This window comes from Labeo rohita, chromosome 1 (assembly GCF_022985175.1).
Source record: "Labeo rohita strain BAU-BD-2019 chromosome 1, IGBB_LRoh.1.0, whole genome shotgun sequence".
In the NCBI taxonomy this organism is placed as follows: domain Eukaryota; kingdom Metazoa; phylum Chordata; class Actinopteri; order Cypriniformes; family Cyprinidae; genus Labeo; species Labeo rohita.
This window is the reverse complement of record NC_066869.1, coordinates 32181792-32206751: the sequence shown is the minus strand read 5'-3', so window position 1 is coordinate 32206751 and position 24960 is coordinate 32181792. Positions and strand designations below refer to the sequence as shown.

At 34.8% G+C, this 24960-nt stretch overlaps 1 protein-coding gene across 1 annotated transcript in view; it reads right to left on the bottom strand.

The window, feature by feature from the left end:
* Nucleotides 1-24960, bottom strand: part of cntln (centlein, centrosomal protein) — a 119200-nt gene that overhangs the window by 38786 nt on the left and 55454 nt on the right. Inside the window, 2 exon segments of the mRNA XM_051115796.1 lie at nt 7693-7778; nt 18304-18399. Of these exon segments, the coding sequence (XP_050971753.1) occupies nt 7693-7778; nt 18304-18399 (182 nt within the window).

Below are 24960 nucleotides of genomic sequence, written 5' to 3'. Positions count from 1 at the left end.
TTATCACAACAACCAGATAAACTTTACGACTTGTAGACAGAGTCTTCCTCTTACATAATTCTCTCTGAAACAGACTCATACTGCCTATAGAAAAGGACTCCCTTCATGAATTCATAGGCAAACCTTTCTATGAATGAACTACAGATGTCACAATTCTCAATATAATATTGAAACATTCGGTACAACATCCACGGTTCAATACGTGCTTGTGAACTGCGGTTTTTCGGTTTTGCATTTAAATAACTTCCTTGTTTTATTTCTCTCGGAATTTGCTGTATGTGTGCCTGCGACTTCACGTGCTGAAATAAGGATTCGCTTTCCCGCTTATATTTGAAAAACAACACACGCAGAGCATCTTCCATTCTAATGACATGCAATGATAAGCCTTTCTAAACCTGTTGTCCAACAAAAGAGTTTATGTGGATATATGTGGATTTTCTGCATGAGGGCGCCCTCTGGCATCCAGTATGAATGAACCCCATTTTATTTTGCGTAGAAATCGAAAAGTAATACCTCTCTCAAAAGAATAATTAAGCAGACATATACTAAACCACGCTTTTTCCGGTGTACAGAGGTTTACATGAGTATTTTGTTAAATTGTTGCCAAAAAAAAACAACAAAAAAAAAACACACACACTGAAGTGGCAAGATAGCAGAATTGAACCGAACCGAAAGCCGTGGTTAAAAACCGAGGTACGTATTGAACCATGGACTAACTGATTAACTTATTGTTCTAAGAATATTAACGTAAGAATAATAGTATTAGTATAATAGAATAATGGTTTTTGCACCCTACTGATTTCATGACGAAAATGTACCTGTGGGAACTTTTTCGCAAGATGTGAAATATGTACCAAAAAATACATATCACTGCAGTTTTACTTTCAAATTAGCAGCAATTCAGCGTCAGCTGTTGTTTGTATTTGAGTTTGAGTTTTCCCTCATTACTTCACTTTCCTTCAGTTTTAAGTAGCTTGTAAAAGCGTTGTGTGCATTTTACTTCCGCTTTTAAATTAGCGGCAGTAACGTAACAAACTTTTATTAACAAAACAAATAATAATACACCATGTTATATTCCTAATACAAAATAATTTAACTTACACAAAGTTTAACAATGTTTATTAGCCCAATGAATAAGAAAGCTTGGAAGCATGGCATACACCTTGATATAATATAAAATAATAAAAAAAAAAATGTACACAGTTTAAAGAAATAAAAATCAGCAAACACTGTGGAACCAAATAAATATAAAACTTCCACTATCACCTTAGATTAACGGCAGAAGTCAGCAGGCTTTTCAAAATCCAAAATACTTTTAAAACAGGTGCTTCTGCATTTAGTTTTGAAACACTTCTGCCATAGTCTTGTCTTTCTCACCTCTCTCTTCTTGTCAGTCAGCTTGACTCACTCTATTCACATGATAAATGCAATCTGATCTGTGATGCGACTGTCGTTTGGCACACTGAATTGAGCAGTTCAGTTTTATTTGTATTGTCTGTCCTCTAATTTAACTAAATGATTTTTATTACTATAAAAAAATTAAAACGACAAGTTCCTCTTTGGGTGACTGACAGATGAAACAGCATATACTGCCATCTACTGCGTATTGTTCAATGAATATTGAGTGACCCAAGCCATGTAGCACAAAAATTACGCTTCCGCTTCACTTTAAAATGAAACACATGAGGGAAACAGAAGAACTTGAAGTTTCAGTCTAGCTAATTTAAAGGCACAATTTTCCTATTGTCTTCTCTAAGAATGACTGAATTTCCAAAATTTTAAGAAAATTGCAAGCAACAGTTGGAGGTTTTTTACTGTGCACTCAAAAAGAAACTCATGAAGTTTGGATTTTTTTCTTTAGAAAGTTGTATTTGGGTGTTTTACACTAAAATTTCAAATAAAATTTCATCTACATATAACATTCCCCAAGCAAGTTATAGCCATTTATTACAATATTGGTATAGGCGCTTTTCAGTGAAAAGGTGGTCTATTTAGTTTATTGACAATATAGATGTGTTCAAAAATGTTTAGGAAGTAAAGTAATTGGAAACAGTATTATGTAATAAGAAAACAGAGTAAAAATAAATAAATATGAGTTTTTTTTTCTTCATCAGAGAAATATATTTTCAGAGTATGAACAACAAATGCAAACAGTGCAGCAAGTAGTGAAAACAACTGCCGGTCTTGTGCAACAAATATACAAAAAGTGCAAATGATTCACAAACTACACACAAAATGAGAGAAAATATACAGAGTGCAACAGAAAAAAAAATTATGCAAATGATAAACTATATGAGAAGAATTACCATAATATAACAGTCAAATGGATCGATCCACTGGCTGTATTTGCATTTTACTGGGACAACACATAGCGGCATGAAAACAAATTCCAGCGCATTATCGGATATGTACTGCTGTTTCATCCTTGCTTTTGTTTTGTTATGTGTCAAAGTGCTCTGTCGTGTGTTTTTCTATGCTTTTTCAGAGAGTGCTGTCATGCAAATGTGCTATTTTGTGTTTGTTTTCATGCACGCACGACGTACTTTACATTCACTTTGAGTTTGTTCAAATTTCCAAAGAAACATGCTAATTGGTGGTTCAAAAGTCCAAAAACTATGTTTATTGGTTGAATAGATGACAGTTTGAACCAATCTGGGCACGGGGGGTGGGACTAAGCATCAACAATCGTTCCTGCTTGGCTGAGAGGAACGAAAATGCATTGGTTTCCTCTGACGAATCAATGCGATCAAAATGTGATGACGTAATCACGTTTACTACAGAGCCTCTGAATATCCAAATGAGACAAACGTGATACAGGAAAAAAGAATCTCAAATTTGCAGTACTTTTTAAATCATTCAGATTGGACAAGCAGTTATTAGTTATTAGTATTAAAAGTTATTAGATATTTAATAACAATAGTTATTTTTTTGTCGCAGGCAGCTGTCTCAGTCTTTGAGGGTTAATGCCATGATTATATGAATTTACTTAATTTACAGAAAATTGATTTAAGACTTTTTAAGACTTTAAGACCTGCGGAAACCCTGGTTTCCAACAGAAATTAACACTAGAGCCGGTAAAACAGCAAGCACTTGTAATTATTTTTATACACAGTTATGATTACGGCTCCATATGTTTTTCGCTTTGCAGACATAACAACCTAGCTCAGTAGGCACGGATTTGGAATTAGGATGCGGAATCCTTGGGTACGAATCCTGTGAAAAACATGACTCACAAAGAAACGGCTGAGAGATGAGTGATCGAAAAACTAGCAAAAACATGCACTGTTAAAAATAAAGGTGCTTCACGATGCCATAGAAGACCCTTTTTTGTTTAAATGGTTCCATAAAGAAATTTTAAGATCTGAAGAAGCTTTCTGTTTCACAAAAGGTTCTTTCTGGCGAAAGAAGGTTCTTCAATTATAAAAAGGTAAGAAAGAGACAGTTCTTTGAAGAGCCTTTGACTGGATGGTTCTTTGTGGAAATAAAAATGGTTCCTCTATGGCATCACTTGAAGAACCTTTTGAAGCACCTTTATTTTTAAGAGATTGCGTTTTTACATCACATTCGCTTTTGTTCATCCTATGGGGTAGGTTTAGGTTTAGTGCAGGTGGTACGTTATTTTAAAACATCATGAAGCATTAGAGTTACAGCGCCACTCAACTGATATTTCAAGTCAGAACTGCGGTGAAATGTACAAAACCAGCGTCACATAAAAAGTATCATATGTACATTCATCTGTTCCGGGGGAAAAAAAGTAGTCCTTGTAGGCCTCGACTACAGCATTGTCTTCACTTTCCACCTAAGAGAAAACGTTCCTGACTGCCACTGAGTCAGAATAATATCTTTGAAGTTTGTCACTCTTCAGCCTGGAAGAATTGGTAACACTTTAGTATAGGGAACAATTCTCACTATTAACAAGTTACTTATTAGCATGCCTATTATTAACATATTGGCTGTTTATTAGGAATTACAAAGCATCGATTCTGCATGACCATATTCTACATCTCTAATCCTACCAAATACCTGAACTTAACTACCTCAGAAACTATTAATAAGCAGCAAATTAGGAGTTTATTGAGGCAAAAGCCATAGTTAATGGTTTGTTAATAGCGAGAACTGGACCTTAAAATAAAGTGTGACTGAAGAACTCGATCGCAACTTTAATACCATCAAGACTTTTGCTCACTCAACGGCCAAGGCAATGCAAGTATTGTACATTTTACTACACAAAACAGGTTTAGTATAAGCAGCTGTCACTGCTCGCAGATCAATGTCACTTACACGACTCCTGACTTGTTACATGCTCTAATGTATGAGTACCGTAAGAAAGTTATTTTCTGTTGCCACGAAAAATAACATTTCTTAGAGCTGAAATAAAATTACACTGGATTCCTCGCTGGACGAACAGAATAGTTGATTGTAACAATATTGCTATAGTTACTTCTGGCAGCTGATATAAATAATTGCAATTAATTATAATTACATTTTATTATACATTTCCCTTTTGAGCTAATTTTCTACAGGGGTGAATTAAAATGATAAAGATCTTGATTTGAAAATAATAACAACAACAGACTACAAGGCAGTTGTCTACATGTGTATAAAATTGACTGTACTTGACCATCATTAGGACATGGAGTCCACACTTGCAGATTTTGATGCATTGTTCACAAAGTTGCACATCCCCTACCCCTTGAATGTTCATTTATTAAATATTTTGGCTAATCTGACAATGCATTTAGCATCCGACAGGAGTGTCATACTCTCAGTTCTCCAGGCTGAAAAAATTGGCTTATAAAAAGAAACATTTAATATTCAAATTACTTATTATAAATTACACTTGTCATATTACGGAACTGTATGATATAGTCATCCATGATCACATTCTATTCCAATCTAATGTATGAAGACCCAAAGGGAGATGCATTGAACATTACATTTTTGCCTCGTCATTGCTAGAAGATGTGAAAATTTGTGAAAGATGTGGAAGTGTTGCAGAAAGGCTGTGTGGTACATAGAGTCGTACTAGTCCATATATAGGAATGTGTGCTTCAGTTCATAAAATCACTTCAAAGCATTCCTATATTTTAGCTAAAGTTGTACACACACATACACACATACACACACATATATATACATATACATATATATATATATACAAGAAAGAAAGTCATACAAGCTGAGTAAATAATGACAGAATTTTCATTTTTGAGTGAACTATCCCTTTAAACTTATTTTAAGTTTAAAGGGATAGTTCACTCAAAAATGAAAATTCTGTCATTATTTACTCAGCTTGTATGACTTTTTCTCTTGTATATATATGTATATATACAAAGTCATACAAGCTGAGTAAATTTTATATATATATATATATATATAAAAATGAAAATTCTGTCATTATTTACTCAGCTTGTATGACTTTCTTTCTTCTGCTGAAAACAAAGCAATCTATTTTGTAGAATGGTGCTAACCAAGCCGTTTTATTTACCATTGACTTTCTTAAACATTTCTCAAAATGTTCCACAGAATAAATAAAGTCACAGAGGTTTGGAACAAAATGAGGGTAAGTAAATGATGACAGAATTTTCATTCCAAATTGAAGTACTATTGAAGTTGAAGTACTAAAATTATTAAAACTAAACCTGACATAAAAAACTAAATGAAGATATAAAGAAATATGTGCTGTGTTCATGGTTGTATCTAGCAGACACAATGCAAAATAAAAATACAGAATAGCCATGTTAGAAAACACTGTTGTGGTAATAAAATTGGTCATTAAAATAACTAACACTTCCTCACAACATTGATTTAGGTAGGAATGCCAACTTTCTGCCAACTTTTAGAAATGTCCCTACCAAGATTTGGCCAATTTTCCCCAAAGAAGGGTGTCTATACACTAGAGATCGCTCTGATGGAGCGTTTGACGGATAGGAATGTACAAGCTCCTTTCTGAGGGCGTGCAAAGAGCCATGTGAGTTTGAAATCAATTGGGAATACAGCAAATTGGATTTCCGAAAGCACATCTGGACCCACCTCTCTCAAATTCTCAAGGGTTAATGGTCATGTCATAATTTTATTTCGTGATTTCACTGGAATAGAAAGCGGATGAAAGATGAAAGTGTCTGTCTGTGGCAGCTGCGTGTGGGGAAGCGCTGCATACCGAATACCGCTGCCCTGTGTCACCTATGACCCGATTTTGCCACTGACCAGAGGGAAGGATAATACTTAATGTAACAAATCTTAACGTTTTTAAATGGTAAAAGGTGGATTAAGAGTGAAATAATCTGCAGTGTAGTCAAAAGTGTTGTTACTGTTGTTAATGAAAAACAAACTCCTAAATCAAAATATTTTAAATGAAAATTAAAAATGGTATATTAAAAACTTACTTAAAAAAAAAAAAAAAAAAAGCTTTCCATTGATGTATGGTTTGTTATGATAGGATAAGATTTGGCCGAGATACAACTATTTGAAAATCTGGAATCTGAGGGTAAGAAATCGTCTTTAAAGGTGTTCAAATAAAGTTCTTAGCAATGCATATTACTAATCAAAAATGAACTTTTGATATATTTACGGTAGGAAATTTACAAAATATCTTCATGGAACATGATCTTTACTTATCCTAATGATTTTTGGCATAAAAAGAGAGAGAGGGGAAAAAAAAAAAAATCAATAATCTTGACCCATACAATGTATTTTTGACTATTGCTCAAATATACCCATGCTACTTAACAGTGGTTTTGTGGTCCAGGGTCACAAATAAGTTTGAAGGGACAGTTTACCCAAATATGAAAATTGAGTAATTTTTCATCTTCATGTTGTTCCAAACCTGTAAGACTTTTATTTCTCCTGCAAAACAGAAAATTAACTATTTTATAAAATGTTGGTAACCAACATTTGGTTAAAAGAGTTGTAATAACATGAGGGTGAGAAAATGATGAGAGAATTTTAATTTTTTGGGTGAACTATGTATTTAAGTTTAAGTACTAAAATTACTAAACTACTAAACTATTATTAAACCTGAAAAAAACAAAAAGTCTAAATCCAAAAATAATAAAAATGACAAAGGCATAAAGTAAAGGCTAATAAAGGCTAATTCAATATATTAATAAATACTATAATACTAAAAATATAACAGTGGTCAACAGTCATATTTAATATGATGGGTCAGAAAAAGCTGCATACAGGAAATAAGACTTGTAATATTAAGGAATAATGCTATTTTACCTATATCATCAGACTTTTTTTTTTTTTTTTTTTACACAGTAGCACTTTCTTTAAAAAAAAAAAAAAAAAAATCATGTAATTATTGCTTTAATCACAGGCTGGATTTTAAAAATTATTATTTTAAAACTGTCTCTTGACCAAAGATGCCACCAGAACACACAGGTGTTATTGGTTCGCTACTATTTTAGTCCCAAAGTGGAGACTGGAGTCCCTTATTGAAATTCATTCCATTCCATTTGTGCAGAATGTGGGCGTAGGACTTAGTAATAATAAACCAATTCATTTACTTGGTATTGGTATTAGATGAGCTGGAAAGGATCAGTTGTACTCTCCCAAAGGAAAAGATTTAGTATGTTTGTAACAGTTTACACAATGAAACAGCTTAACACTCATCAGTTACAGTACAGTACATTAAGTAGTGTAAGTGATGCCTTTTATATATGTGATGGATAGGACAGTGTGTGATACCTTGCGTTTCCTCCTGCCGACGCTCTTGTAGGTGCTGCGCTGCAACTCTGTCGAGGGCTGCATTTAGTTCCTCTTCCAGACTGGCTCTAAACATATCCAACAGCATCCAAATTAGACGGCAGAATTACCACAGTGCCAAGTAATGCTATTTAAATGGATTATGTTATCAATACAACAAGAAAAATGCTTATTTCAATATCAATACCACTTCTGAAATCTACATAATATTAAATTAAATTCATAACAGTACATGCATGTATTGATTTAAAGAATAAGCCGTTGAAGTATACAGTCTATTTACTGACCACAAACTAAAGCATAAAGGAGGTCAGTCAGAAAAATCACTAGCCTCCTTACAACTGGAATAAACATGCATGATCGGACCACGATTGGATTGCTCTTGATCAAAAGACAAATTGTGATCAGATGACTGAAACTATTTTAAAAGGTGATCTGGAGTGAACTTAGACTACATTTAAAGGAGAGGCCCACTTCCAGAACGAAAATTTACACATAATGTACTCACCCTCTTGTCATCCAAGATGTTTATATCTTCATGTCTCCATATAGTGGACTTCTATGGTGCCCTGAGTTTGAACTAGCAAAATGCAGTTTAAATGCAGCTTCAAACGATCCTAAATGCGGTTGTAAACGATCCCAGCCGAGGAAGATGGGTCTTATCTAGCGAAACGACATACCCTAACTCTCTTGAACCAGAATACACAGAGTTCAGGCAGAGCAAGAAATGAAATGAAAATAACCGATCGTTTCGCTAGATAAGACCATTCCTCCTCAGCTGGGATCACTTACAACCACATTTTGGGTTGTTTGAAGCCACATTTAAACTGCATTTTGGAAGTTCAAACTCAGGGCACCATAGCAGTCCACTATATGGAGAAAAATTCTGAAATGTTTTCCTCAAAAAACATAACTTATTTACAACTGAAGAAAGAAAGACATGAACATCTTGTATGACAAGGGGGTGAGTACAGTATCTGTAAATTTTTGTTCTGGAAGTGGACTTCTCCTTTAATAAAGATGTAAATGCAAACGCATTTTCGTTATACACATTTAGGTGTCAACATAATGTGAAGAAGTAACACTGCAAATCGTGTTTCACTTTGATGGCCTAAGTTTCAAAAGCTAGGTTGGGAGTTTTCATCCAATTGTATTAACAACAATTATATATTTATTCAATTATTTAACTGGATTACACTTGGAAATCTATTTTTCCCCATTTCTCTTCCCATAGAGAGTGCTATAAAAACTTTTTGTGAACTTTACTACTGATCCCTACCAACAGGGTTAAGACAGAAAACAAAAGAAGAGACAAAAACATTTTACAAGAATCCATAAATGTTTTTAAAATTTGGAAAACAGCAGCAATGTTTTAGTTAATGCAAACTCATGTAATATAAGCAGCAATTTGCTTGGGCTCTGTCTGATCATGCATGGAGGTGTAAATGCAATCGTCCCGAAAAAATTCCTGATATTAACCAAATACAAAACCAGTGTGTATGCCAGGTGTAAAGGAGACCATAATGTCACTGTCACTTGACAACTTTTTGCTGCGTTGCGTTGCTTTGTGTTGTTTCTGTGCACAAATGTACTCCTTCTAATAATTTTTATTCTAGGCTGAGAATGCAATAAGTTTGTCAAAGTGTGTTAAGATACTGCTTTTGAAACTTCCTCTTTTACCTTTAAACCGCTTCAACTCTGACACCATCCAAATCTCTCCCCTACTGAGATGGAGATATAAAAAGAAACCCTGCTAATTAAATAGCTCTTAATTCGCCAAGAAATCAAAGTGCTAAGTGACAAGAAACATAAAACCCCTGGCTGGGGTGTGAGGATTTCTTTTCACCTAGACTGGGAAGGGATTGGGGTGGGGTGCAGGGGGATCTGAACAGACAAGTAGCGAATCTAAACCCAATTAAGAACCACCAATTAGCTGTATGCGTTCTGGAGACTAATTAAAAGGGGCAAAAAGAGGCACTTTCAAGTTATTATTAGGACCCAAAAGAAGCCTGCTGAGGATTGGGGTAGGCCCCAGTGAGACATCTGCACCTGAAACACACACCTAGTTCCCCTCCCATTTGTTCTAGAGCAGCGGTAGAAGAACCTCTGCTGAATTGCAGTGGCTTAGCTCATCATAGTGTAACTACTAGCAAAGAACTAGGGGTAATACTCCAGTTGTAGTGAACAACAAGGGACCTAGTTTTCTTTCCCCCCCAAAGAAATGATCCACTAACAAACTGAGACAGAAACAAACACCAACTCCCTTTTCTAATCACCACGTTTCACCTATTTTTGACATATAACCTGTGCTTCTAAAATCAACTCCTTGTCGTATTGTTGTGCTAGAGTGCAGCATATATAAGCAGCAGTGCAAGGTGGTTTATTAGCATTCCAGCTGTGGAGATCAGCTGTGGGTCTCTCATGACCCCACCAGTCACTCTATCAAAACACAGCTACTACAGATTTTCTGTTCATGTCAACAGCATAGATTTGTTTTTAGTGTTTTTTGTGAGATGGTGTGAACCTCTGCTCCATCAATCCCCTCTGCTTTTCAGTCCCAGTGTGTCTTTGAGCGAGTACATCATTTGAATAACAGATGTTTATTAGTATAGGACGGTTAGCAGGCCCCTCTCTAGAGCTTCCATGCTTGTTAGATACATTTTGGTATAAATAAAAAACCAAAAGTTGAGACGGAAGAATAAGTAAAAAAAAACACTGTGATTGAATGTTCTCTGAATAGAGTCCAAGGAAGTGATGATGATACATGGTGAAGGTTCATTGATTTTTTTTATAATATAGTCACAGGCCTCTGAGCTATAACTATTTGCACACAATCACTTTACAACTATGACAAATATATATCCAATATTCCTGCAAAATTCAAACAAGGTTTAGAGAGCCCTCATATTCCATGCAACTGAATAGCTAGCATTACATGTAGTGACTGGTTGGTAGCCATTATTTGCACTACAGAAAGTACATCATGGTACTTTTTGACCAATCAGTGTCAAGGATCTGAAACATATTTTAATTTTAGAAGTTTGAAGCACAATAAAGAATATTGCACCACTATTTAAAGTTGGCAGGAGACGAAAATTGTGAAGGATTTTTTAGCCTCTTTTAAAACAAAGATTAATTCAAGAAATAAACTAATGATCAAAGTTTGGTAGTTACTGATTACATGTAATCTGGATTACGTAATCAGATTCCAAAAAATAAGTACTTGTAATTAGATTAAACTACATTTTAAAATACTCGTAATCAGACTACAGTTAATTTATGGATTACATGATTATATAATGTTCACACAAATGGTCTAAAAATAGCCTACTGCTTATATACAGAAATTTCAGTTTTGTGGACATTCACACAAATACCAGTCATTTGTCAGGTTTTACACTGGATTTACAAAAATCATTTCAGGTTTATGAAGTGTTTCAACACTGCATCAACTACTGATGAACACATTAATTTTAATTTTAATTATTCTTTCAGTGGGTTATTTAACCATGCATTACTATGTATGAAAGCCTGGTAACACTTTAGCATAGGGACCAATTCTTTTTACTAGATGCTTATTAGCATGCCTATTAATAACATATCACTGTTTATTAGTACTTTTAAAGCATTTATTCTACATGACAATATTCTACATCCCTAATTCTACCCAATACCTAAACTTAAAGACCTTACTAACTATTAATAAGCAGCAAATTAGGAGTTTATTGAGGCAAAAGTCATAGTTAGCGAGAATTGAACCTTAAAATAAAGTGTGACCGAAAGCCTTTTGTCTTTCAAACACATTAAAATGCACAAATTCACATTATTTCTTATTTACAGTAATGCAGGGATTCACAAACTTTTTTGTCATCTGAACCTCTTTCATCTAATATATTTAGTTGAAGTATCCCTAAGATTTAAAAATAAATATTTTATTAATTATTACATTTGCATGTTCAAGATTCACACATGATATGCAGGTAAACACATAATATGTCATTTTTTAGCAAGTGTTTCATTTATTTATTTATTGAATTTTACATAATTTATTTTAATTTTACATTTTTATGCTTTAAGTAATTGTTAGCTTTTCATTACAATCCCTCTGTAGTTCCTTTACAAACCCCAGTTTGAGAAACCTTGATATAATATAATGTTTAATGCATTTCATGTTAATAATTGCAACAAATGGAATATATTTTGTACTATTTTTATATCAATATACAGTAGTAGAAGATTATCCTACTCAAAAGAATGTGATAAACGAATTAGGTCAAAATAATCTAAAAGTAATCCAAAAGTAGTCTTGATAACTGATTATATTACAAAAATGTTTAATGTAATGGATTACATGACTAACTACAATTTTTGTCATGTAATGTGGAATCAGTAACAGGTTACAGTTTGTAAGTAATTCATGTAAAGTTTGTGTAAGTAATTCATTCAATCATTCACTCAGTTGATTGATTTGATAAATCAGGAACTAAATAAGTGATTTGTGCTGTGTTCAAATTTTTCTATTTACAATACAGTCTAAAAGTATTTTGCATTCTGAATGCATGGATCTCTTTGTTGTATAGAAGCATACATCTTGTCACAGTAAACCTACCTGGCAAACATAATGTCCCCGCACTTAATAGTTTATGGCCAAATGTATCGGTTTTGCCATTGTGCTATTCACAATGACTGCGTTTTAAGGAATACTTACAATTTTACATACACATTTTCCAAAAATGAAAATTTGCTGCAAAACTTACACACCCTCAGCCATCCAAGATTTAGATGAGATTTTGAGAAATTTAGCATTACACCACTTGCTCAACAATGGATCATCTAAAGTTAATGGGTGCAGTCAGAATAAAAGTACAACAGCTTATAAAAGCACAATAATCCACAAGATATCCACATAAGTTCAGTCAATCATTTAATGTCTTGTATGCTGTGTTTATCAGAAACAATTTCATGAAGGTATGTTACTTTTAAACTGTCGCTTCTGGGTCCATAACCCATAATAATGCAACCTCTAGTGAAAATGTCCATCCCCTGTTGTTCTCTCACATCAAAATCCACAAACATATTTCTTTAGAACTGTTTACGCTTATAAACCGTGCTTGATTTGTGCATATTTATTTCCTTCATGATTCAGATGAGATGACTTTTACTCTAAAGAAAGCAATATCATGGATTTGCATATGCAAATACCTGTTTAAAAAATACTGTTGATTTGCTCAATTTTTCAGTTTTTCTAGTTTTCAAGTTTCTATTATAAACCATTCAATTTACAGTGCGAAACATGCAACAACTGTTATGTTAAAGAATTACAAATAATGTTCTGTGAAAAATTTTACTAAATTTTACTAAAAATCATTTGTATGCAAAACAGATATCAGAGCCCAATTTATTTTTATTTTTTAATCAAAACCATCATATTCACAGTCTGAAGTCCTGTTTATATTGATATAAGGAGGAAAAAACAATATGTGACTGACTCTGGACCACAAAACCAGTCGTAAGGGTCAATTTATTTTAATGAAAGCTTTATTTTAAATAAGCTTTCCATGTATGGTTTGTTAGGATATGACAATATTTGGCCGAGATGCAACTATCTGAAAATCTGGAATCTGTGGGTGCAAAAAAAAAAAAATAAACATCTAAATACTGAGAAAATACCCTTTAAATGTGTCCAAATGAAGTTCTTAGCAATGCATATTACTAATCAAAAAATAAGTTTTGATATATTTACATTAGGAAATTTACAAAATATCTTCATGGAGCATGATCTTTACTTAAAATCCTAATGATTTTTTGACCCATACAATGTATTTTGGCTATTGCTACAAATATACCCGTGCTACTTGAGACCGGTTTTGTGGTCCAGGGTCACACATGTTGTTAACATAATACAAATCAATATATTAATATTATATTGTAATATTTGCTTTGGTTTCAGTACAGTGACAATACATAAGCCAATCATTTTGTTTCAGAAGCAGGATATTATATCACAGTTTTTGTATTCAAAAATATTTCATAATATTTCATAATGTATATAGTTTTTTAATATAATATCTCTTTTTTCCTTACACAGTATAAATAGGTTTTTATTCATGAATATGCAGTAGCTTTTATATTTTAGGAAAGGGGTCCCTGACAAGGGTGGTTTCCCCCACAATCATGCTGCATAGGTGAAACGGAGACCATAAATTGCCCGTAGGTGTGAGAGAGTGTGTCAATGTGTGAGTGTGTGTGTGTTAACCTTGCAATGGACTGGCCATCCATCCCAGGTGTTACCAAGAAGCTGGGATAGGCTCCAGCATCCCCACGACCCTACATAGGACAAGCGGTTCGGAAAATAGATGGATGGATGGTCCCTCGCAAGGAGATCATTAAATTTGGGGGCCCTTAGCATGAAAAAGTTTGAAAAGCACTGTACTAGAGGTCATTGACATCACCTGCATTACTGTATATATATATAAAGGATTTTTATTATAAAAAAACACTGCTGCAAACAATTTGCACCCTATGTGGATAGCCTCACATCCACAGTAAAGACCCATTTATACCTAAATTATAAATGATAATTATAAAGATAACTATAATGATAATTATATTAGTGTTCACATCGACGCATGACAACGCATGTCAGTTTATTCTAAGCATAAATTAAAGTTTTGTCATCTGCCACTTTAAATGCTTAAAATCTTTAAAGAACAATTGATTTTAATTGACTGAATGTTCAACATTGTTCAGTCAATGTTCAGTTTTCAGCTGAAAAGGAAAAAAAAAAATACTTTCATCACACTGAAAGTAATTCTAATTATATTGTTCCTCAGTGTTGTTATTGTTATATTTGTGGTGTGGACTTAATTATTCTAATATTTATTATTATTAACAATTATCAAAATGATATAGTTATCACTGTCACTCTCATTGTGAATGGGACAAACATAAGCATGCATACAGCATAATCTAGGGAACTGGAAAGCTTGTTGCCATCAAGGATTAATATCTTAAAATTTGCACTCATAAAACTGTAACACACTCCCATTTGAATTCAAATCCAGAATAATTGAGCTACGATGTAAGAAAAAAGATATTTCAATAAAATCTATTGCTTTTAAGTTCCCTTTCCTAAGAGTGAGCTAAAAGAAACAGCAAAACATTCAATCATTGAAGAGTGAGCTGCATATTTAAGGGCATCATTAATCAAACAAATAATTAATGGAGGGGGCAAAAGTTGTGCTAGTCTTCAAAACAGACATCAAGCATTCTGACTTTATATGTTCTTCCATTTCTGTCTCTCTGTCTGGGACCCAGGGCAAAAAGACACTCATTACTCCTAATACCTTATAGCAATCAAGATGAAAAGCAAAAAACAGCGGCACAAGAAGGGTAAACTTTATTAAACTTCATTAAAGTCAAAGTCGGGGATCATGTCTGTAATGGTCACACTCAGTGGAGGGCGAGCAGCGTAAATCATCTCAAAGGCTTTTTTCCAGCTTAATGGCTGGGTAATTTATACTTTGATGTCGTTTGAGTGTAGCTATCACTGTCTAAGGGCTGTTTATTCTGTTTATGAGGCCTAAATAATTCCTGGCTCTTTTTACCCATAAACCCTAAGCAACAATTAACAACTGCGGACATCCCGAGCAGAGGCAGATGCATAATGAGGAAGAAAGAGCAGATGAAAAAAACCTCTACGAGCGGGGGGAGAGATTACAAATGGGCACTGTGCAAATGATACCAAAGCAAATCCAGTCTCGTCTTGCTACAAAACAAGATATTTTAATCTCAAAGCATCCAACACGCTGCTTTAGTTGCCTGAGCAATTGACTGAATTGCTCAATTGAAATTGAATGTTCTCTCCAGAGAGCTATCCAGACCTGTTCCTGACAATGGGTGTGGGTCGTCTATGCAGGCGTTCCTCCGTTATTAAACACAGCCGTTCATTGGTCATTCCGTTTCCCTGCTGATTTTAATTTGCTATTAGCTGTCGGCACATACGTCCCAGAGGCAAAAATTCTAAATGATTCCCTACAGTAAATGCACGCTAAAATATACAGATGTATAGAGGTAGACTTGAACAAATACAGGTCTCAATGTAATGCTTTTTAAAAAAAAAAATTATGAGTAATTAATTTCCAAAATATGCTAAAATGCAATTAACATATACACTGACTTTTTTTTTTTGAAATTTCTCAATTAAGTTTATTTGTCAAAAAAGAATAAAAAAGAACTAAAGGAAACTTCAAAATTATATTTGTAGATTTTGCTCCTCAAAATGTTGGCAAGTGCATTATACAAGTGTATATACACACAGTCACAGTGAATTTAGCAAAAATTTAAAAACAAAAAACCACAAAGAACATTATTATACAGTCACTCAGGTTGGAATTTAGATGAACAAACGGAAACGGTTTGCTAGCGGGTTAATAAACTCTCCCAAACACATCCTATACATATGTGATTAATCAGATATATACACAACATAAATGCAATATTACAAGTTGTTTATACATATATCTGTAGCAGTTCACTGAGACAAGTATAAAGCAACGCACAATGAATAACTTAATGTTCCACTTTTTCATAATTTCCATTATTTTCGAAGACTAAAATTAAATGCCATTTTAGGCTAAAGTTTACTAAAAATAACGAATACTGTTTATTATTATTTAATGGATATTAACATTAATTGATTTAATTTATAATTAACTGATACAGAATAATAATTAGGATCTGTACACACGTGTATTCAATGGGTAAAAAAAAAAAAATGTAGTCATTTTTACTTGGTTGCGCATCGACATTTTAAGTCTAAATAATATGTAACTAATTTTTCAAAAAAGAACTCGCTATGTGTTTTAAACCACATTTTTCAAAGATTTGTCCTTTTCTTTATCATGTCACTGACCCATTTAACAGAGAGGCCTAAAAAAAGACATCTCCATTCGGACTCTGTATCTGCTAGAAAGGCTGCAGAATAGGAGACCTTCAGACTGTGAAAAGCACTTGAAGGAAACGAGTGCAGCGAGATAAGGCTGAGGCAGCCCACCGCTGCTCTGTAAGTATCCAGCAGCCGTCTCCACCGGCAATTAAGACAGCCTAAAACTACAGGCCGCAATAAGGTAATTAACCATTAGCAGATCATCGCGACGCTTATGAGCGCAACCTTCACAAGCACAATCATCCTAATACGGTCAGTAAAACGGCAACCTGCCATCTTCTGCCAGCGCAGACCCGTTGCCACGGCCCATCCTTAATTGTGGGCCATCAACAGTAATTTAGCTCGCTGTCCCACATAACAGCTTGATAAACAAGACCAGCCTAATTACACCTTGCACGTTTCGACCCATTCCTCTCAGCGCAAACAATAAATAAAGCAAGGTTAAGTGCAAACGAATAGAAGTCAGGAAGAGGAAGAAACCGAGAGCGTGCAGGGGACCTGCGCTTCCACAATCACATAGTCGGTAATGTTCGTCTCGGGCAAGTGGAGATCAAAGACAGTGCTCCCCTTCCACCTCAACATTGTAGGGTTTTTTTTTTCCCTTCCCGCTCCTGAAAGCACGGGTTAGGCCGGCCTAAGTTTACTCAGTGCTCGCTGGAACGGGCATGACAGGGATCACGGCTAACCCCGAAGGACAGGTGCTGCGTGGCTGGAAAGAGAGCAGCTCCCTCGTGCTCCTCGCAGGTCACTTCCAAGCAGCACGTTAGTGCGAGCGCGGCGGCAGAAGGCCCTTAACGGGGAGTGTTGGCTGCTAGCCTGTAATTAGCTTGGACAGCTCAGGCTCAAAGAGAGAGAGGGAGGCAGCCAGGCTACATCATAATGAGCTCAGCTGGGATTAGGAGGACAGGCAGCAGGCAAGGTGGGGGCGTGAAAAGAGTGAGCCCTCCTGTACGAGCGAGCCGGGGGTAGAGATCAAGCAGGGGAGGGCCAGGCCGCACTGGCTGGCAGGGTTAGACCCCTCAGCAAAGGATGGGCCAAATGAGGCCTGGCAAGGAAAGGGCCAAGGCGGCCTAATGAAGCGCGACACCTCCAGCAGACGAGATCAGCAGTAATTAACACACGCGCGCACACGGACTGTCACTGAATGTACCCCTGAAAAATCTCGAGGGAGCGAACCTCAAGACAGGAATGTCAGTGTGTTTAGCTGCTATAAATGTCTGGAGTTGCAGCGAGCATCTGTATTCGGTGTTGTTTTCAGGAAGTTGTTCAACAAAAAAACCTGAAATCATTTTGTTTGCATTTGATTTTTTTTTTTAGTCAGCGCAGTATAGTGTGACATGCAGGAAAGACTTAATTTCCTGGACAATGGATCACAAGATTTAACATACTAGCTTTCGAAGTACTTACAGTGAGCCAGAATTTCAGTCCTAGAGGCAATCACTGTAACTTTGGGTTGTGAATGTGCTAAAAAGGCTTGAAATGGACAGCCCCCCCCTTCAAGTTATGTCTGAAATTATAGTATTTTTTTTTTTTTTTTTTAAAGTCTTGTGTCTGCAGTCATCTATGTGAATTGCAGTAGAATCCTGCTGGGTGCTAATAATGACTGTGATGGCTCTACATGACCTGACAAAATGACAGACACTTACTTGTCAGAGAGTAGCTTCTTATTCTCCTCCTTATAAAACACCAATTCGTTCCATAAATCCTCGCTGTCCTGCTGCACTTGCGTTTTGCATTTTAATCTGAAACATTGGAGAGACAAAAACAGTTATACAAATAGCAGCATCTTTCTGAGTAGACACATATGAAAACTTTAGGCTTGTCACTCTCTCACTTTCTTGCTTCTTCAGAGCCTCTAATACAAAAAAGCAATTATCCCTGAAACCCAAAATATCACACACATTAATAAGATCTTATCCAAAAATACTTGGTAAAATAAATGTAAGATTATGTCCATAAAAATGTTACTATATGAACACGCACATATATTACCAAAAACATATACTGATTGCCCACAGAATTCTGACCTCCCAAAAAAGACCCAGTGTGAAGTCCATCAATGGAACAGGATTATTATTGTTTATTAATTTTATTTTATTTTATTTTTATGCTATATGCCTTAAATTGTTACTGCAGATGTTAACTGTAATGTCTTTAGTCTGTTTGCACAGGAACCGTAGGTCTGTCTACTGCACTATTCCTGAACTGTAATTTACCCAACACAAAATGTATGTAATTATGCAGGAAATATTAAGTATGAACATATATAGAATAAAATGTACAACAAATATTACCATACAAAGCTCTAATACTCAACTACATTAAGATTCACAGTAGTATATCATGCATCATCTTGAATGTTTGTAAATTATGCATTATGTCTTCAGGTCTTTTCACAACAGTACAGTTTATGGCATGTGTGTGTGTATTTTTTTATGTCTTTTCACTGACCAACATACACTACAGAAAATGTAAAGACAATTTGACAATTCAACATTTCAAGGACTAGGTTGGGTAGTGCAAATTCTCTTTACTAAAATGCCGGTTTGCATAGTTTTACTTGTATATACTGTTGACTCAAACATAAATTTAACTAATTTAAATAACCTTAAGCCTTAAAACGCTGTTGACTCATTTGCATTCAGTTACTTTAATAACAAAAACTAACGTAACACAACTTAATTACATAACACACAGCAGAAAATTAGCTACCCGAAGGTGTGGACAGTCATCTGTGGCAATGTGGCTGACCATACTGCATATGCATTTCTAGGAGTTTCACTTTCAGCCACAAAATTTATTAGAAGAGTATTTAAATGAATCATGCAAAGTGATTTCCTAAGGTTTGTGGTAGTCAATTTACTGGTATTTGCGACATTATTTAATGCCCCCCCAAAAAACATGTCTTAACTTATTTTGTGCCTGTGTTAGTAGATTACATGCACCTGATTATAATCAGCTCTGTTTTTTTTTTTTGTGACCCTATGTTAATTTGCACTGCTCTTGGTAGATTGTGTTGGTCATTATGAAAATGACCTGGCTGCGTCTGTGTTCTTTAATTTGTGCATTGTCAGTAGATCACCCACAGAACTTTCCACTCCCATTTGCACTTTTATTGGACTCAGTGTTGGGTAAGTTACGCTAAAAAAGTAATTAATTACCAGTTACTAATTACATCTTCAACAGTGTAATTAGATTACTGTCCAAATTACTCTCTCCAAATTACTCTCTCCAAAAAGTACTTCATTACTTATTACTAATTGCTTTCTAAATTTTATATCAACCTTGACAAGTTAAAAACATATAGGATACACATGAAACGGTTCTTTTAATTCTTTCAAATAAATAATAGATAACTACATAAATTATTCTGGTCACACTTTAGATTAGGGTCCAATATTCACTATTTACCAGCTATTAACTATGACCTTTGCCTCAATATACTCTGAATTACTGCTTATTAATACTTAGTCAAGTAGTTGTTAAATTTAGGAATTGGGTAGGATTAAGGATTTAGAATAAGATCTTAGAGTAAGACATTAAAGGAAAAGTCCACTTCCAGAACAACAATTTACAGATGATGTACTCACCCCCTTGTCATCCAAGATGTTCATGTCGTAAAATAAATTATGTTTTTTTGAGGAAAACATTTCAGGATTTTTCTCCATATAATGTACTGATATATTCCCCTGAGTTTGAACTTTCAAAATGCAGTTTAAAGGCGGCTTCAAACAATCCCAAATGCGGATGTAAACGATTTTGTCCCTCAACTTCAAAAATCATTTCAAAATTATCCTACATCGTTGCAGAAGTTCCGACAAAGTGAACATGCAAAGAAGATCAAACACCCTTAACAAAAAATGTAAAACAGCGATATAGGAAGATTCTGAAGTTGAAGGCGATAATAGTTTTTCAACATACCCTAACTGTCTTGAGACAGAATACACAGAATTCAGGGAGAGCGAGACAAGACGAGCGTTTGACATTAAAAAAATATATAAATTGTATTATTTTTATGAAAATAACAGATCGTTTTGCTAGATAAGACCCTTCTTCCTCGGCTGGGATTGTTTAGAACTGCACTTGGCATCGTTTGAAGCCGCATTTAAACTGCATTTTGGAAGTTCAAACTCTGGGCACCATATCAGTCCATTATATGGAGAAAAAGCCTGAAATGTTTTCCTCAAAAAACATACTTTCTTTACGACTAAAGAAGGAAAGATATAAACATCTTGGATGACAAGGGGGTGAGTACATTATCTGTAAATTGTTGTTCTGGAAGTGGACTTCTCCTTTAATATGTGATTTTTAAGTAATAATAAACAGCAAATATCCGAGTAATATTCATGCTAATAACCAACTAGCTAATAGTAAGAATTAGACACTGAAGTGTTACCAATATTCTTATTAACTCTTACTAACTATTAGACTTTAAATTTTGATTTTAAATCCACTATATAAATGTTCTACAGCCCTGTACACAGTATTATGTTCAATTACATAAGAAGTAACTGTAATTAAATTACAGAAAAATTAAGAGTAACCCCTTACTTTACTTTTTCAAGGGAAAAGTAATTCAATTACACTTACTAACTAATTACTTAGTAACTAATTACACCAAACACTGATTGGACTATATGCTTAGAAGGTTTGCATTGAATGAATGTAATGGATTTTAGATATAAAAACAACAACACAAAAACTACCAAATGAAATCAGATGATCAAATAGAATGTGTCAGAAATCCAACATCCATTCTTCCAGAGCAGAACTGAAAATTTGAAATGATTTTTGCTGTTCACATGGTAAATAAATAAATAAATAAATAACTTGTATAAAGAGGAGAAAACGATTTAATCAGATTTTCGCTACATTCAGCTGTGGTTTGAATGTAACTGTGTCCAGACTGTGTCAGAATTAAAACTATGAAATTCTTTCAGACTGACACTGTAATAAAAAAAGGGAACAACAAAAGGTCTCTCTCAGTTTGCACACCACTTTTAAGTCAATATTACACAAGCAGAACAGCTCCGCAACACAAATACTATTTAAACCCTATTCCACAGATACTTTCCTCTCATAACGTCCTTGAACCTACTGTATGGCAGAGTGCCTTTGGGTTCTGTGGGAGCAGCCCTACATCATGTGAAAACATTCACCCTGAGAAGCCACTCCTCAGCTAACAGCTTAACAAGCAGCAGCCCGGAGATCTTCCGTCTTAATCCATTGTGAAATTCAGTATTAAAGCTATGAATGGCCTCCTGAAGGACGTACTCATGAAACAGACCTTAGAGAAAGACATCTCCATTCCCCTCAAGCCTCCTTCACCTCCATCTCACTTCATTATACAGTGAGCTAGTAAACTGCGAGAACTTTTCTGAAAAGGCAGCGGCTAATTTCTTTGATTCAGCGAATCTGTTTATGAGCGCAACTTTGATCAGTGTGTGGATGTTTTAATAAGTTTTAATTTTATTTACGCATCCCAACGCACCCAGTCTGATTTACAAACTTGAAAATCCCTTCTGGAGAAAGAGAGGGTATGTTTTTATGTTTTGCTAATAGTGGTAGCGCTAATCGTGAGTGACGTCGTGGGTTACACAGGGCTGCAGCATTCTAATGAGATGTTAGTCTACAGCCGAGCTCCGAGACTCCTGCTGGGGCCCGCTCTCGCTTGTGCTAATACATGTGTAATAACACTAACTCCTCTAATACATCCAGAGTGATGCATGCCTGACCATCAGAAATGGTTCTTTGGCCAGAAGATGTGGCTTAGGCTAGCAGCTCGCTAACCGATTTTCCACTGGATTTGCATAACTGTTCAAAACGAGTTTGTTCAGCAGGTAAACGTAACAGCCCTGCTAACTCGACTCCCTGAGGAGTTATTGACACTACTAGCTCTGTATGGAATATGAACGTTCCTGTAACGAGACTGGAAAGCTTAATAAAACAAGAGCCCTATGGAAAAGTAAGTGTTTTTTTTCCCTTATCAAAACTAAGAGGAAGGAGATTATCAGAGACTTTCTCTTTTGTGCCTCTGTTACAATCTAACATACACACAGAGTAGAGGTGGGTAAATTCACACTCCTTTCACACGGGATCACGTTGCACTGCTGTTTTCTTTAATTAACCCAAAGAGAGCACAGCTGACAAGGTCAACACTTGCATCCCATGTGGATACTCAACATACGCTTCCATTATATACGTTTAACAGGCTTGTGAAAAAGAAAGGGGAAAATGTTAAGGGGGTTGGGGAAATTGTCATGACATTTTGCTGCTTCTAGGGGTTTAGGTTAAAACCAAAGACTCAAAGGAGGGAATCAAAACCTTTTCTTTCAATCTTTCCCGCCTACTTTTTTTCTTTCTCTCTATTCTGCCGATGTAAACAGTCACCTTGGCCTTTTCAGGATGAAGTACTTCTGCACCCCTCTTCCTAAGAGCCAAAGCTGTGCTGCATTTCACAGAGATTAGAGCAAGAGTAGGGAACAATCTTAAAAGTCTGTTAAAACAAGTACCTTCTTTTATATGTGTGTGCAAACTGAGTGGTCCAAAGCTTAGAGTCGCTATCCTCCTATTCTATTCTTTTTTTCACAGTTACTAGGATACATTTCTCAATATTTAAGTCACCTTTTCAAAAAACTTTACACATTTCTTCTTACCAACATTCAGATTGGCATAGCGGTAAATCTCACATCCAAAATACTGTAGTACTAAAACTACAGTACCAAAACACTTCATAAACGTTTTTAAATCAAGTCATTATTTCATAATGCTAATAAAGGCCGTCACCCAACATACTTTGTCACTCATAAAACAATGACTTAAAAACACTAACAAAAGGTAACATTATAGAATGTTTTCATTTGTAAAATTACTTTACAAAACAAGAAAGACCTGCAGTATATCATAAACGGTCATTGTTTACATTATGGTGCGAAATTATTAAATGAAATGAAAATGAATACCTGTGTAGGTGTTCGGCTAATTTTTCTTACTAATTCTAATGCTTTTTTTAAGATTTGGAATATATTTCAACGATATTATCAATATCATGATATCGCAATAGCAAAACTGTCTCGATATTATGGTCACATGATGTTTTAAAACGATAGGTCTTCCAGGCAAATATATTTATAAAATAAGAAAATATATTTAAACTTCTTATTTTAACATAAAAGGTCTTTAGAGTTGTTTATGCCATTATGCTTTGACATTGTATCTGTCAAACAAACTAAAACCGAAAGCACAATATGGCTTAATCCCTTAATCAAGTCTGTTTTAGTTCTGCATTTCAAAGCGAAGTGCGTACTTCGTTCAGGCAATCAGCTCGTGATCCAGTGTTTTCTGCACCTTAGAACATTTCCGTTCACAGTGAATGAATGCAGTGAACTCATTTATTGCATGTACTGTGATTTTAGCATGCGTTGGGGAAGGCACGGCCACCTGTTATGCTTTATTTTCATGGCAGATGATTGCAGCATTTCACTAGATTTGTAGTAAGACTCGTTTTTGTAAGACTATTTTCTCTAAAGCTGGAATCTTCCTTCAAAATAAAAACTCCACTGCCTTTTCTGGTAAAATAAAAGCTTAAAGTGCAGTATGAATTGCTAACAGCTAGTAGTTAAAATGGGTGACGTTACTGCAGTCCAAATTCAAAATATCTCTTTCAAGAGTAGAAATTAGGAAAGTAGTACTGTAATTACCCTACTGTAGTGTAAAGCAATAACAATATATCTATGAAATATTCATTTTCATTTATTTTGCAGTGCAATTGTTTCACAATATATGGCTATTAATATCACTGTTATTATTATTATTATTATTATTATTATTATTATATTCAAATTTGTTTGGCTTCCTAAAACACCAGTGTAAATGTAATTTAGACTGTAATTCTAAATGTAATTTAGACTGTAATTTAAGCAGTATATCACATATAAAAAGAGGGTTAAGTCCCCTTTAAAGTTCAGGTATAAGCCAATTTACTGACTTTTTCTGTTCACTTCCAGAACAAAATTTTACAGATAATTTACTTACCCCCTTGTCATTCAAGATGTTCATGCCTTTCTTTCTTCAGAAAAAAAAAAAAAAAAAAAAAAAAAAAAAAGTTTTTTGAGGAAAACATTTCAGGAATGTTCTCCATATAATGGACTTCTATGGTGCCTGCGAGTTTGAACTTCCAAAATGCAGCTTCAAAGGGCTCTAAACGATCCCAGCCGAGGAAGAAGGGTCTTATCAAGTGAAATGATCGGTTATTTTCTAAGAAAAGAATTACAGTTTATATACTTTTTAACCTTAAATGCTCA